We start from the raw sequence: 17,219 nt of genomic DNA on the forward strand, positions 1-17,219 counted from the left end.
AGGGTGGGAGCCAGAAAATCAAACTCAAGCCCCAGTTCAATCTCTTCCTACCTGTGTGACTTTTGGTAAGTCTTTTAGCCTCTGCCTAACAGTTTTCACATCTGTAAAATGAAGATGCCATGAGGTTGGTTTTTTTTTTAACCTACTTTATGGATTTTGTGAGGACCCAGTGAAATGTTTTAGAGAAGGATAAAGAAAGGCTAAATCCATATCCTCTAGGATTTCAAACCCTCTTCATAAAAATCCACTTACAAGAATTGGAAACAACACAGAGGGGAAAGCAAAGGGTATGAAAATGAAGCCATTTTAAGCAACAAGCGTATTGCCACAATAGCCAGACTCCATACATTATATTTCTTGAATGAATAAAAAGAAGGTATAGCTGATTCTGCCACCATTTACTATTCTGTGCCTTGGGAAATCTCAAACAGCCTTACACTTGGGTGGCACTCACTTATTCTTACAATAAAGATCACCAGCAACCTAATAAAAAATAACTCATTCTTAGAGTGCCACAGTTGCACAAATCACTTGCATGCCTTAAGTGATTCATTTGAGAAGTCTTTTCTGTCACAAGATATGTTTCTCAGAATATGATTCTCAAGACACCAGAGTCAGAATTACCTAGATTCATGTAGCAAATGTAGAATTCTAGATCAAGCCCACATTTGACAAATTAGAATATCTGGGGATGTGTCTGGATAATTTGCATTTTCACAAACACACACACACACAGATACACACTAACCCACTCCTACACTGTAATTCCAAAGTTTGACAGCAATTTTCAGGTTTCCAAGAATAAGAAAAACTATGACATCTTTGGAAGAACCTGGCTCAGTAAAAGTTCCTTTAATCTCCTGGGCCTTTTTTTTTTTTTTTTTTTTTTTGTCTTTGCTAAATGTAATAAACACTTCTAGTAAGTCCTGGAAATTAATCATGCCATAAAAAGTTAATTAAAACTAACTTAAACCTATAAAAAGAATCAGTCCCTGAAATTTACACATGTACACTGTACATTTATTATGTAATTTACACATGTACACTGTGAAGCATAATATAATTTTTTTTGTGAATAGCTTTTTCATCTAACAATATATCTTGGATAACTTTCCATGTTGCTACTTATGGATCTATATTTTTCTTTCTTTTTTTATTTTTTTATTATACTTTAAGTTCTAAGGTACATGTGCACAACGTGCAGGTTTCTTACATATGTATACATGTGCCATGTTGGTGTGCTACACCCATTAACTCGTCATTTACATTAGGTATATCTCCTAATGCTATCCCTCCCCCAGGCCCCCACCTCACAACAGGCCCCGGTGTGTAATGTTCCCCTTCCTGTGTCCAAGTGTTCTCATTGTTCAATTCCCACCTATGAGTGAGAACATGCAGTGTTTGGTTTTTTGTCCTTGCGATAGTTTGCTGAGAATGATGGTTTCCAGCTTCATCCATGTCCCTACAAAGGACATGAACTCATCATTTTTTATGGCTGCATAGTATTCCATGGTATATATGTGCCACATTTTCTTAATCCAGTCTATCATTGATGGACATTTAGGTTCATTCCAAGTCTTTGCTACTGTTAGTAGTGCTGCAATAAACATATGTGTGCATGTGTCTTTAGAGCAGCATGATTCATATTCCTTTGGGTATATACCCAGTAATGGGATGGCTGGGTCAAATGGTATTTCTAGTACTAGATCCCTGAGGAATCGCCACACTGTCTTCCACAATCGTTGAACTAGTTTACACTCCCACCAACAGTGTAAAAGTGTTCCTATTTCTCCACATCCTCTCCAGCACCTGTTGTTTCCTGAGTTTTTAATGATTGCCATTCTAACTGGTGTGAGATGGTATTTCATTGTGGTTTTGATTTGCATTTCTCTGATGGCCAGTGATGATGAGCATTTTTTCATGTGTCTGTTGGCTGCATAAATGTCTTCTTTTGAGAAGTGTCTGTTCATAGCCTTCACCCACTTTTTGATGGGGTTGTTTGTTTTTTTCTTGTAAATTTGTTGGAGTTCTTTGTAGATTCTGGATATTAGCCCTTTGTCAGATGAGTAGATTGCAAAAATTTTCTCCCATTCTGTAGGTTGTCTGTTCACTCTGATGGTAGTTTCTTTTGCTGTGCAGAAGCTCTTGAGTTTAATTAGATCCCATTTGTCAATTTTGGCTTTTGTTTCCATTGTTTTTGGTGTTTTAGACATGAAGTCCTTGCCCATGCCTATGTCCTGAATGGTATTGCCTAGGTTTTCTTCTAGGGTTTTTATGGTTTTAGGTCTAACATTTAAGTCTTTAATCAATCTTGAATTAATTTTTGTATAAGGTGTAAGGAAGGGATCCAGTTTCAGCTTTCCACATATGGCTAGCCAGTTTTCCCAACACGATTTATTAAATAGGGAATCCTTTCCCTATTTCTTGTTTTTGTCAGGTTTGTCAAAGATCAGATAGTTGTAGATGTGTGGTATTATTTCTGAGGGCTCTGTTCTGTTCCATTGGTCTATATCTCTGTTTTGGTACCAGTACCATGCTGTTTTGGTTACTGTAGCCTTGTAGTATAGTTTGAAGTCAGGTGGCGTGATGCCTCCAGCTTTGTTCTTTTGGCTTAAGATTGACTTGGCAATGTGGGCTCCTTTTTGGTTCCATATGAACTTTAAAGTAGTTTTTTCCAATTCTGTGAAGAAAGTCATTGGTAGCTTGATGGGGATGGCATTGAATCTATAAATTACCTTGGGCAGTATGGCCATTTTCACGATATTGATTCTTCCTATCCATGAGCATGGAATGTTCTTCCATTTGTTTGTGTCCTCTTTTATTTTGTTGAGCAGTGGTTTGTAGTTCTCCTTGAAGAGGTCGTTCACATCCCTTGTAAGCTGGATTCCTAGGTATTTTATTCTCTTTGAAGCAATTGTGAATGGGAGTTCACTCATGATTTGGCTCTCTGTTTATCTATTATTGGTGTGTAAGAATGCTTGTGATTTTTGCACATTGATTTTGTATCCTGAGACTTTGCTGAAGTTATCAGCTTAAGGAGATTTTGGGCTGAGACAATGGGGTTTTCTAAATATACAATCATGTCATCTGCAAACAGTGACAATCTGACTTCCTCTTTTCCTAATTGAATACCCTTTATTTCTTTCTCCTGCGCCTGATTGCCCTGGCCAGAACTTCCAACACTATGTTGAATAGGAGTGGTGAGAGAGGGCATCCCTGTCTTGTGCCATTTTTCAAAGGGAATGCTTCCAGTTTTTGCCCATTCAGTATGATATTGGCTGTAGGTTTGTCATAAATAGCTCTTATTTTGAGATATGTCCCATCAATACCTAATTTTTTGAGAGTTTTTAGCATGAAGGGCTGTTGAATTTTGTCAAAGGCCTTTTCTGCATCTATTGAGATAATCAAGTGGTTTTTGTTGTTGGTTCTGTTTATATGCTGGATTACATTTATTGATTTGCGTATGTTAAACCAGCCTTGCATCCTACGGATGAAGCCCACTTGATCATGGTGGATAAGCTTTTTGATGTGCTGCTGGGTTCGGTTTGCCAGTATTTTATTGAGGATTTTTGCATTGATGTTCATCAGGGATATTGGTCTAAAATTCTCATTTTTTGTTGTGTCTCTGCCAGGCTTTGGTATCAGGATGATGCTGGCCTCATAAAATGAGTTAGGGAGGATTCCCTCTTTTTCTATTGATTGGAATAGTTTCAGAAGAATGGTACCAGCTCCTCCTTGTACCTCTGGTAGAATTCATCTATGAATCCGTCTGGTCCTGGACTTTTTTGGTTGGTAAGCTATTAATTATTGCCTCAATTTCAGAGCCTGTTATTGGTCTATTCGGAGATTCAACTTCTTCCTGATTTAGTCTTGGGAGGGTGTATGTGTCAAGGAATTTATCGATTTCTTCTAGATTTTCTAGTTTATTTGCGTAGAGGTGTTTATAGTATTCTTTGATGGTAGTTTGTATTTCTGTGCAATCAGTTGTAATATCCCCTTTATCATTTTTTATTGTGTCTATTTGATTCTTCTGTCTTTTCTTATTAGTCTTGCTAGCAGTCTATCAATTTTGTTGATCTTTTCAAAAAACCAGCTCCTGGATTCATTGATTTTTTGAAGGGCTTTTTGTGTCTCTATCTCCTTCAGTTCTGCTCTGATCTTAGTTATTTCTTGCCTTCTGCTAGCTTTTGAATGTGTTTGCTCTTGCTTCTCTAGTTCTTTTAATTGTGATGTTAGGGTGTCAATTTTAGATCTTTTCTGCTTTCTCTTGTGGGCTTTTAGTGCTATAAATTTCCCTCTACACACTGCTTTAGATGTGTCCCAGAGATTCTGGTATGTTGTGTCTTTGTTCTCATTGGTTTCAAAGAACATCTTTATTTCTGCCTTCATTTTGTTATGTACCCAGTAGTCATTCAGGAGCAGGTTGTTCAGTTTCCATGTACTTGAGTGGTTTTGAGTGAGTTTCTTAATCCTGAGTTCTAGTTTGATTGCACTGTGGTCTGAGATACAGTTTGTTATAATTTCTGCTCTTTTACTTTTGCTGAGGAGTGCTTTACTTCCAACTATGTGGTCAATTTTGGAATAGATGCAGTGTGGTGCTGAGAAGAATGTATATTCTGTTGATTTGGGGTGGAGAATTGTGTAGATGTCTGTTAGATCTTCTTGGTGCAGAGCTGAATTCAATTCCTGGATATCCTTGTTAACTTTTTGTCTCATTGATCTGTCTAATGTTGACAGTGGGGTGTTAAAGTCTCCCATTATTATTGCATGGGAGTCTATGTCTATTTGTAGGTCTCTTAAGAACTTGCTTTATGAATCTGGGTGTTCCTGTATTGGATGCATATATATTTAGGATAGTTAGCACTTCTTGTTGAATTGATACCTTTACCATTATGTAATGGTCTTCTTTGTCTCTTTTGATCTTTGTTGGTTTAAAGTCTGTTTTATCAGAGACTAGGATAGCAACCCCTGCCTTTTTGTTTGCTTGGTATATATTCCTCCATCCCTTTATTTTGAGCCTATGTGTGTCTCTGCACGTGAGATGGGTTTCCTGAATACAGCACACTGATGGTTCTTGACTCTTTATCCAATTTGCCAGTCTATGTCTTTTAATTGGAGGATTTAGCCCATTTACATTTAAGGTTAATATTGTTATGTGTGAATTTGATCCTGTCATTATGATGTTAGCTGGTTATTTTGCTTGTTAGTTGATGCATAATGTAAATGTTATGTATTATGTGCCTCATAATCTGCTGGTTCAGTTTTTTAATATTTGGATTATTTAGTATCTGGTTTTGTTTAACGGAACAGGACTGTGGTCAGAACAATGGCGTGGTCAACGGGGATGCCCTCCTTCTGCAAGATAGGGAAGGGCGGGTGCTACATGACTGTGGGAACCAGGTGTCTGGCAATTGGGATGGTAACTGTCAAGAAATGCAAGTGTCTGAGGTTTTACCCTACTGGCAAGCTAACTTGTTTTATGGATGCTGTTAGAAGATGCAAGATTCCTGGATCAGGGAAAAGGATTTTATTACCTAAGCCACAGGAAGCAGCATGAACTTCATGCTTGCATCAGTTTCCCTTGCCCATCAGGTCACACAGGGGCAAAGTAGAGATTCCCAGGTTGGTGCTGTATACACTATGGGTTTCTATCACAGTTGAGTAATCTCAAGCTTAGGAAACCCAAATCTTATAATGGGCTGCAAGCAAACCTGCTTAACCTTTGCTCCAGAGAGAGACATACTGAACAAAAGCAAAGCTCTACTCTGGAGGAAGACACTATCTCTTTTTTCCAAGACTTTTCACTATAAAACATCCTTGGAAAGGTTGTCTGGAACAAAGGGCTGTCAGTGCCTCTGTTCACTAGCTGTGCAAGAGATGTATGTAGAAGTAGAATTACCTTCAACAGTGACTTAGCAGGTTCTGAAAAAAAAACCTGGAGTCACGAAATATCAGCCAATTTTATCATTCATCTGCACCAAAAGAAAATGTTGGTGAAATTAAAATTAAAAAACCCAACTCTCTACTCCCTCCCCTTCAAAAAAATTTAAGCAAAGCATGCAGCCTGGTACACAGTAGGCATCCAACAAGTGCTGATACCCATTCTCAGGCTCCCCACACATATCCTCTCACATAATTTTGGTGCTCATTTATTCTTTTCTTTGACATATGCTCTTATTTTCATTGTTTTCATCTTTATAAAAAATATTGATGTTGCAATTATGATTCGCAAAGGAATATGTCCTAGATGACCATATTTATAACTTCCCCAAAGGTCCAAAGAACTTTTTTGGATGTTTTGTACTGGAGTTGGTCTTGAGTTTCTGCACATGTGATACACTAGGTGGTGCTAATTGACTGAGCTGAGCAGGGACACTCTTTGCAGCGACGTTAAAGACTAAACCTCACTGAATAGATGTTTTTACAGACGTCAATCAAAGGAGGAAATCTCAATTATTAATAACTGCACTTCTTGAAGATATAAAGAGAAAATGCTATTAATAACAATCATGGTCTTTTCCTTCCCAAATTATTTATAATTACCTGCTTTGCCAAGGACAGAATTCAGCTCTAATTCTGCAGACATTGTCAGGTAATTGTTACATTCAAGAAAAGCTCTAGCCTGAGTGAAATCTCCTAAACTAGAAAGTTGCCTTTCCTGGAGGAGCAACAATATGGAGAAATGCTTTGTAGAGCAAGGCAGAATTTTCTTTCCAGACCCAGGCAAGCTCAGGCAAGAACCTAAGACTACAGCCAGGTGTAGGGGAAAAAAATTCCTCAGCTGGTCTAGATCAACAAACCACTAAATCACTAAACTAAAGGGCTCCTTTACTAATTTGTCTTACATGGTCAGAAACATAATTTCAAGAAAAAGAAAGTCTTTATTTGAATTTATTGTTCAGACTAAAAGCGAATTAACCAGCATGTAATCCAGGGCCGATATGAAACATAAAGGAAGATTTATATGAATCATACTTCCTCTGCATTGTATTACAGGAGAAATATAGTTCTAATTTGTAAACGTTCAAAGCATTTCTGACCCTTAACTAACTCCGATTTATAAAAGTAAACACACAAGCCAGCTTTTACTGTCTTTGTCTTTTATGAGTGCTGATGCATTAGGCAGCATTCTTGCAATGCCACACCAATGTGCCCCTACCAAGTAAGGTCAAAATAATAACTGTTCCAATTCTTTTTGTTGTTTTTTTTATAGAGATGGAGGTCTCACCATGTTGCCCAGGCTGGTCTCCAGCTCCTGGGCTCAAGTAATCCTCTCACCTCAGCCTCCCAAAGTGCTGGGATTATAGGCATGAGCCACCACACCCAGCAACTGTTCCGATTCTTAATGACACCTCTGTCTAGTGGAAATCCCACACCAGGTCTTTAGTTCTCCATTATATAAGTCATGAAACTGTCTTTATGAATGGCTGCACCTGGAAGTTTGATGCCTGAAGGTTTTTTTATGTAAACTGGATTATATTTAAGTAAAGATATCCACCCCATAGCTGCAAAGGACTGTCATCAGTGAAAGGAGAAGTTAAAAAAAATAGAAAAAAAACATATAGGTAGATATAAATTATTGGTAATATATTAGTTCTCAAATGAGTAGCATCCATTATATTCTAAAAGCATAAATAAGCAAATAAAATAAGGCCATTCATGAAACAATGACAATAATATTTTATGAAGCAAGGACTATAATTAATCCAATTCTATGTACTTAAATAAATACACAGAATAAGTCAAAGGTAGCATAACATTCCACATCCATGTGACCCAATGCCTAAACATCTGCCTGTAACTACTCAACTCAGTCCTGGGAAATAACGTGGGCAAAAATAATTCAGAATCAGGATGTCTGGTTCTCCCACATTGGTGGGAACTTGAGTGAGGAACAGTCACACTGATAATCTTTTTTTTTTTTTTTTTTTTTTTTTTGATACAGAGTCTCGCTCTGTTGCCAGGCTGGAGTGCAGTGGTGCGATCTCGGCTCACTGCAACCTCTGCTTCCCAGGTTCAAGTGATCTTCCTGCCTCAACCTCCTGAGTAGCTGGGACTACAGGCACGTGCCACCACGCCCATCTGTATTTTTAGTAGAGACGGGATTTCACCATGTTGGCCAGGATGGTCTCGATCTCTTGACCTCGTGATCTGCCTGCCTTGGCCTCCCAAAGTGCTAGGATTACAGGCATGAGCCACTGCGCCCAGCTGCATGCTGATAATCTTACAAGGCTTCAGGTCAGAGTAAGGGGACAGGTGCCTCCTTCCTGAGGAATGAAAATGTGCAAGGATCAGAAGAAACATCAGAAGTCATGTCCTGGTGTTATGGGATCTTTGGGGTGTCAATTTTCTGGCCGGAAACCTCTGTGGCCACAGCACCTTTGCCCAAGCTCTTGTCCTGAATCCAGGAAGAATGAAGTATGCAGACAAGTGAAGGGTGAACAAGACAAAAATGAGCTTTACTGAGTGTTACAACAGCTCAGAGGAGACCTGCAGTGGGTAGCTCCTCTCTGTAGGCAGGTCATCTATGGAGTTTTCAGTTCTCAGCAGAGAGGTGGCCCTGGAGAGGATAGCTCCTCTCTGCAACTGGTCATCCTGATGTCTGCAGCTCTGCAGCTCTCCCCCAGAGAGGAGGCCCTGGAGATGACGGCTCCTCTCTGCCAGCAAGTCGTCTCTGCAGCTCTCAGCAGAGAGGATAACTCCTCTCTGTAACTGGTCATCCCATCATCTGCAGCTATCAGCAGAGAGAATAGCTCCTCTCTACAGCTGGTCATCCCATCCTCTCTTTCTCTCCCCTCTTTGTTCCTCTGGCCATCCTCTGCTCTGCTCTGGCTGAGCCCAGGGCTTTTATGGACCTCAGAGGGGAGGAAGTGTGTGCCTATTGGTCCATGGGCAGCCATGGGTGGTCCAGAAGAGGCACCCACGAGTCCCCACTCCCATCCACAGGACTGGCAGCCCAGATCCAAGCCTTCAGGCCCTTCCCGGCCTGAAGGTGGGGCCTTAATGCGGGCTGCCCCCTTCCACCCAGGACTCTGCCTCTCGCTGCCATTCAAGGCCCAGGGCTCGGCCCCAACCCCACTCAGATATCCCAGCAGACACTGGGAAAGGAGAAGGGAGGGTTTTTCCTGGGGCCCCCAAGGTACAGGCTGCAGGGATGCCAGGGTCCTCCTGCGCCTAGGAGAGCGGGAGCTCCAGCCCCACCAACTCGGAAATGGGCTGGGCTCCTGCTTGTCCCAGCTCCTGCTCCATGAAACAGGAGGCCCAGGTCTGCAGCCTCGGGTCTGGCTGCTGCAGCTGCACCCAGGAGGGCAGATCCTGCCTGTTTCCGGCCCCCACCCAAGATCACTGGGAGGCTCCGATCCATAGCTGCAGTTTGGGTGGCTATAGCCCCACCCAGGAGGGCAGGTCTTCTGCCTGCTCCATAGAGCAGGAGGCCTGGGTCTGCAGCCACAATTTGGGCAGGGGCAGCGGCACCGAGGGAGCTCCCACCCCAACTCAGAAAGGGCGTGGCTCCCACCCGCTCCATGGAGTGTGCAGCCCCAGCTGCTCCTCCCTGCTGCAGCCGACGTGATGGCAGCAGCCACTGCCATCACTGGAAGAATGCCAAGTTCAAAGTCTGGAGCTTCTAAAGCAGCACCTTAAGCAAGAGAGTTATACAAAGGTCAGTGATCCCAGTACGAGGTCAGGAGAGTAAAGAACAGATATAAGGCATCCTCCCTGCAAGAGACCCTCTACAGCCAGACCCTAGGAGTATAATGGCAAAAACTTGGGACTAAAGGTAAGCTATAGAGAGACATGGCTCAGAAGATGAGAAAAAGCATTCTCTAGCTTTGCTCAAGGTTCACAAGCAAACATTTTCTGTATCAATCCTTGATGTTAAAGGCCTTCTTAAAACAAAAGAGCATACTTTAGTTCTTTCAGTAAGTACAGTGTGATAATACAATCTAATACCTTTGATTCATTATTGGGAGCATTCATCTATTTATTCAGCCAACATTTACCTATTCTGTTCTTGGGACTGTGTTATGCATCAGTGTCAGTGTAAGGAAAATAGAATGGAGCCACAGAAGTTAAACAACATTGGACCTTATTTGTTGTTATCCTCCAAATGGGCTCTGAATGTGACTTTAATATCTCTGATAAGAGCCTTTCCTAGGGACATTTTCCTAGTAACAACTTTAAGTGTTTAAGATAATGTACATTAAAGTGTCTGGCCAGACATGTGGTAACATGTGGCTCTAGCTTGTGATCCCAGCACTTGGGGAGGCCAAGGCAGGAGGACTGCTTGAGACCAGGAGTTTGAGACCAGCCTGGACAACAAGTGAGATCCTGACTCTAACAACAAAAGCAACAACAACAAATGTCTACTGATTTGGCAGTCCTGGTTAATTTAGGATCTATTACATTTCCTGTACTGTACTTGTCCCAAATGTAAAAGCCTAAAAACTCCTACCTTCATTACACTGACTTCTTGCCAGCAGGGCACCCGACCTCCTTCCCAAGACTCTAGAATGCTACAGATGCTAATAATAATGCCTTGGAGTCCAAAACAAACACATTAGCAAGGTCCTGGAAGTGTGCAATGAAAGCTACTAGGGACTTTCCATCCTGTCAAGCAAATTCATCATAGCCCAGTCAGTTATCAGGTTAAGCATAATTCTTTGATGAGCTTGTTAAAGGAAAATAAGTAAATTGGAGGCTATTCAAAGTCAGGGGCTGTGTTCTCAACTTCTTTGTAATTCCCCACAGTAAACTAGTATAATGCTTGGTTGACAGTTATTCCTCAATTAACAATTAGCTTTTGTTGATTTATCCCTTTTATTTTTCAAGCATAGAATAAGGGATAATGGGAGTTATATGAACAACAGGATATTCTTGACACACTTTCCTAGAACATCAAATTCACTCAAAGATTTGGAGACATAAGACATTTTTTTTAAAGTACAATGCAAGAATCTAAATGAATTTTTAAAATATGAAACAAAGACAATCCACACTTATGGCTGGGTATCTGAAGACATACCTTCAGGCCCCAGGTGATGATTGTCACTTTTTCTCTTTAGTGGAAAAATCTGCAGCAGACTGCTTGATGCCTGGTCACACACACACACACACACACACACACACACACACAGAATTTGCCTCCCCCTCCACCCAAAAAGCATATATTTAAACCTACAAATTCTACTTTTAGGAACTTATCATAATAAATAACTCTTATAAATAAGAATGCAAACACAAACGATAGCAGCTGTTCACCTATAATTACTTTTATAACAAAAAATGTTGAACATTGTAAATGTCGCTCATTTAGAGAATGGTAAAACAAATTATGGGAATGCCATCTAATGAAATTCTATTTAAAATAATGGTGCAGATCTACATTTATTAACATTAAAAGATGTCCACAATATGCTAAATGAGCAAATTGAAAAATAAATAAGATCTCAATTTGTTTTAAAATAATGTTTAAAAGAGATGTGTATGTGTAACCATGTATACACATATTCAGAAAAAAGTCTGTAAGGCTATGTAACAAAACAATAACTCTTTCTGAGGGCTAGACTTACAGGTGATTTTTTCTTTTTTGTACTTTTCTATAAACATAATTTCTTACATGAACATAAGGTAATTTTAAAAATGAAGCTATTAAAGAAATTTATATAATACAAAAAGTATAAAGAAAGAAAAAAAATTATTCCCAAATCTTGCCTTCTAAAAATAATCATTTTTTTAATAGCTAAAAATAACTGATTCATTTTATTTATTTATTTATTTTTTTAATGGTAACCGCAAAATACATTTTTTTTTTCTGGTTTCAGTTCTTTTTTTTTTTCTTTTTTTTGTTTTCTTTTTTTTTATTATACTTTAAGTTTTAGGGTACATGTGCACATTGTGCAGGTTAGTTACATATGTATACATGTGCCATGCTGGTGCACTGCACCCACTAACTCGTCATCTAGCATTAGGTATATCTCCCAATGCTATCCCTCCCCCCTCCCCCCACCCCACCACAGTCCCCAGAGTGTGATATTCCCCTTCCTGTGTCCATGTGATCTCATTGTTCAATTCCCACCTATGAGTGAGAATATGCGGTGTTTGGTTTTTTGTTCTTGCGATAGTTTACTGAGAATGATGATTTCCAATTTCACCCATGTCCCTACAAAGGACATGAACTCATCATTTTTTATGGCTGCATAGTATTCCATGGTGTATATGTGCCACATTTTCTTAATCCAGTCTATCATTGTTGGACATTTGGGTTGGTTCCAAGTCTTTGCTATTGTGAATAATGCCGCAATAAACATACGTGTGCATGTGTCTTTATAGCAGCATGATTTATAGTCCTTTGGGTATATACCCAGTAATGGGATGGCTGGGTCAAATGGTATTTCTAGTTCTAGATCCCTGAGGACTCGCCACACTGACTTCCACAATGGTTGAACTAGTTTACAGTCCCACCAACAGTGTAAAAGTGTTCCTATTTCTCCACATCCTCTCCAGCACCTGTTGTTTCCTGACTTTTTAATGATTGCCATTCTAACTGGTGTGAGATGGTATTTCATTGTGGTTTTGATTTGCATTTCTCTGATGGCCAGTGATGATGAGCATTTTTTCATGTGTTTTTTGGCTGCATAAATGTCTTCTTTTGAGAAGTGTCTGTTCATGTCCTTCGCCCACTTTTTGATGGGGTTGTTTGTTTTTTTCTTGTAAATTTGTTTGAGTTCATTGTAGATTCTGGATATTAGCCCTTTGTCAGATGAGTAGGTTGTGAAAATTTTCTCCCATTTTGTAGGTTGCCTGTTCACTCTGATGGTAGTTTCTTTTGCTGTGCAGAAGCTCTTTAGTTTAATTAGATCCCATTTGTCAATTTTGTCTTTTGTTGCCATTGCTTTTGGTGTTTTGGACATGAAGTCCTTGCCCATGCCTATGTCCTGAATGGTAATGCCTAGGTTTTCTTCTAGGGTTTTTATGGTTTTAGGTCTAACGTTTAAGTCTTTAATCCATCTTGAATTGATTTTTGTATAAGGTGTAAGGAAGGGATCCAGTTTCAGCTTTCTACATATGGCTAGCCAGTTTTCCCAGCACCAAAAAATAATCATTTTTTTATTAGGTGAACATTATTCTGAAAAGATGGCAATCATCTCAAGTATCTCTATATACATAAATATACCTAGATATGTGAATTAGCTAGATAAATGATAGCTATATAGGCAAATAAATTAAAGTTTAATAAACTAGAATCACATGAATGCTACATTGTCATAAAAAGCACTAAATCTAAGTATTATTGACTTTAAAAGAAAAAAACTGAAATGCATTAAAATAATTGTTTGGGTTCAGCTAAACATTTTTATCACCATAGAATATTTTGTTTTCTAAAATATCTCTCTAAGATTCAGAAAAAATTATAGAACAAAAAGTTTCAATTATTAAATAATGATATGTTTAATATAGACATTATCAATTGACTCTTTCCTAAACAAGTTAAGAAAATTAGCAAGCTTTCACTTCTTCCCACATACTCATTTTGGTTAGTTTTTATTTTTATATTTCAGGCTTTATAACATTTACATTTGCTTCTATAGCCATAATTCCTACAACTGTTAAGTCTTAGATAATATCTAAATGAAGCCAATAATCTCCACCTATTCTTTTGTAATGTCTTTTCCATTCCATAGCTCTATATTTTTAATTTATTCTTTTTTTTTTTTTTTTGAGACGGAGTCTCACTCTGTCACCCAGGCTGGAGTGCAATGGCGTGATCTCGGCTCACTGCAACCTCCGCCTCCTGGGTTCAAGTGATTCTCCCACTTTGGCCTCCCAAGTAGCTGGGATTACAGGCACCCGCCATCATGCCAGGCTAATTTTTGTATTTTTGTAGAGACGGGGTTTCACCATGTTGGCCAGGCTGGTCTTGAACTCCTAACCTCAGGTAACCCGCCTGCCTTGGCCTCCCAAAGTGCTGGGATTACAGGCATGAGCCACCATGCCCAGCCAATTTATTCTTTGGTTATCGGTATTTTATCAAATAGTCTTTTTTCTCCAATAAGCTTTCATATGTGCCATATTCACTGAGTTATTGAATGTTTAGGAATAACTTTCTGTTACCGTTATGTACAAATTACAATTTGGCTGGGTATTATACTGTTTGGTTATATTTTCTTCCCTTAATTGAATTTGGCTATACAGAATATATATAAGTAATATATATGCATATATATGCATGTAATACATTTCTGTATCATGTGTTTTATTACATTTTCTGTGCTGTTTTCTACTTTAGTGATACCAAATATCTTTCTGACATACCAGCCTTTTCACTTCTATATTATCCCTTGTCTAATTATTTTAATGTATTTTTTGCACTGATTCTCTTAAGTCTTTCTTCCACATCAATAATTCTGTTTTAAGCCGTGTCTAATCTGTTCATTACCATATAAATTAGTTCTATAATGGTGTTGGTCTTGTTTTTTTTTTCAGCTCTGTGAATTCTTTCATTTCACTCTGCTATTTGAGAGCTTGTTATACCTGTCATGTTCTTACTAAATCCTTCTATATACAAAACACTCAAGAATGTTTTTTCATTTTGATTATATTTTTTTCTAGAGAAGTTTCTTTCTAGTCTTTCACTGTCATATTCCTTTTTCTCTCTCAAAGCCCGACTACTTAAAGATCTCCACTTGCTCAATTCTGACTCACTCCTAAACCATTTCAATTTGTTTCTGACCCCCCTATTCCAGCAAAAACTGCTCTCAGCGGGTCACCAATGACTTCCTTATTGTTAAATACAATGAACTTCAGTCTCACTTGTACCCTTGGCAGCATTTGTTGTGGCTAATCACTGCTTCTGCTAAACACTCTTCCCTTGGCTTCCATTACAACACACCCTCTGGTTTTCCTTCTACCTCTCTAATTACTTCTCAGCATCTTTTGTGGAGTTTTCTTCCTCTGCTTTTCCCTTAAATTTTCTGTTCTATAAGGATTATGCTAGAATCTTGACTCATTCTATAAACTCTCAGTGTTTGAATCTATCTACTCTTCTGGCTTAAATTACATCTATACACAGCTTCTAATTTATAGCTCCATTACCAAGTGTCTCCCCAGCGTATCTATTTATTGGACACTTTGGTCAAGTCCTAAACTGAACTCATAATCTTCTATTCCCAACCTGCTCCTCCTCTTCAGTTTTCTGCTTCTCTAAAAAGAAACTACTCGGTTGTTCAAGTCAGATACTTGGGGGTTATCTTTAACTCCTTGTTTTTCTTCTCATAGTTAACCATCAGGCCTAGTGATTTTAACTCCTAATAAAATTATCTTAGCTACTCTCTATCACCACTGCCATTGCCTATTTCAAGTAACTATCTTCTATTTCCAGTTTTACTGCAATAGTCTCAAACTAATTTTCTAAAGTGGTTCTACTGAAATTCAAATCTGATCATGCCATACCCAGTACCCCTTAAAATCTTTCAATAACTGGCCATTGCCTATGAGATAGCCTCCAAACACCTTAACCTGGCACAAATGACCCTTCTCGGTTACAGTCTCTTGATACTTCTCCAATTTCATTTTCTGTTTCACATATATGTTCCGGTCAAGATAAACTACTTACAGTTCACTAAAAATAATCAGGTTCTCTTTCAGCTTTGCATGTTATTCCATCTACTTTCATCACTCTCACTCCTCCCATTGGCCTGGCTAAGCCCTAACCATCTTTCCACTCTTAATTTAGAAGTTCCTTCTTCTAGGAAACTTTCTTGGATTCCCAGTTTCAAGTTAAGTATCCCCCTCCAAAGTACTCTCACAGGACCTTGAACTTCTTTAACACATTTTGCCATAACAAAGTTGCCTTTTTACTTCTCTAGAAACTAGACTGTAAGTATCAAGAGGTGGGTATGGTGTGTATCTTGTTCACGATTGCATCCCCAACCTCTAAAAAAGAATGATTTTTGAATGATTGAATCAATAGGAGAATGTAGCTTTACAGAGAAAGAGAAGCAAACTAACATATAAACTATAAATGCCTCTTCCTTAGAGAATGAAGGAAAGGATAAAAGAGTATATGCCTTGCTTTTGTTAGTTCTTGACAGAAAATGTTAGGCTTAATCAAATGGCATAGCCTCAATACTTGGCCATTTTTTACCTACAAAAATAACAATTTAATACAGCTCAACTTAATACATTTTGATGGTTTGACCTACATTCACAAACTATCAAACCTGGAGAAACCCAGTATCCTGATACCAAAGATGAAAGGCTAGAGCCAGACCACTAATCTTTAACCCCATTCTCTTTTAATCAGCAAATTTTGAGAAATGAATGAAGTATAAATATTGATGCATAAGACAGGACTGAAACATTTGAAGTTGAACCACTTTTAGACAAGACATGCACTGAACTGGGTGGCCTAAATTCTGAGACAAATGTTTCTGATTTCCCTGTGCGTAGCCAGAGATTAAGCCGATATTTTTCTTTAAAAGACTATCATTCATCTTCGACTAGTTCATGGGAAAGGAAGCCTCTTTAGAAGAAGGTACAGCGACTGGTTAACATACAATGTATTCATTAAAACCTCATATGCCAACTGGTGCTTAATAACTACTTTAAAAAATATTCATGGTGACAGAAATGGAAAGATTTAGTGCCTTCATATGAATAAAAATGTTCAGATTCTTTATTAAAGTTTGCTTTAATAAAGTGGCTTCTTTTTTAGGATTGTTATTCCCCTACCATGTATACTAATACATTCAAGAAAGGTAGAGAGAACTTAAGGTATGTTCTATTTCATATTCACCTCCAATAAAACCACTAAATTGGATGAAAACTAGAATTGTCATTTATTCTGTAGCAACCAAATAAATTTTATAAAGCTAGACATTGGTCCTAAATTTTCTTTATATCATCTTTTATTGTTAACATGGTTAATCTCTTCTCAAATAGGGAGGCTATGTATATTACCAAAAAAAATTGGAGCAATGAAAAAAAACTAGTGAAATCAAGCAATAGCCAAACTGGATCATTTATGCTCCAAATGTTCTTTTCATCCACCAGTGTTTTTTCTCCAGACATAATCTTCCACATAAGTACAGCCTTATGCTAAACTGACATAATTCCAATGTTACTAGTTGGTTTTGTCAATTTAGTAGAGTAAAATCCAGTAATTTGGGATTAATGAAACAACTAATTGAACTGTTACTTTTCACTGGCTGTGTTAATTC

At 38.5% G+C, this 17,219-nt stretch overlaps 1 protein-coding gene across 1 annotated transcript; it reads right to left on the bottom strand.

The window, feature by feature from the left end:
- Positions 1 to 7,313: 7,313 nt before the first annotated feature.
- LOC129394632 (uncharacterized) lies at positions 7,314 to 10,507 on the bottom strand. The gene is made up of 2 exons (XM_055102763.1): positions 10,454 to 10,507; positions 7,314 to 9,637 (listed from the first exon to the last, which is right to left on the bottom strand). Exon 2 carries the CDS (start codon positions 9,588 to 9,590, stop codon positions 8,544 to 8,546), a length of 1,047 nt encoding a protein of 348 aa, XP_054958738.1. The 5' UTR covers positions 9,591 to 9,637; positions 10,454 to 10,507; the 3' UTR covers positions 7,314 to 8,543.
- Positions 10,508 to 17,219: the final 6,712 nt, after the last annotated feature.

The sequence above is a fragment of the Pan paniscus genome, chromosome 17 (assembly GCF_029289425.2).
Source record: "Pan paniscus chromosome 17, NHGRI_mPanPan1-v2.0_pri, whole genome shotgun sequence".
In the NCBI taxonomy this organism is placed as follows: domain Eukaryota; kingdom Metazoa; phylum Chordata; class Mammalia; order Primates; family Hominidae; genus Pan; species Pan paniscus.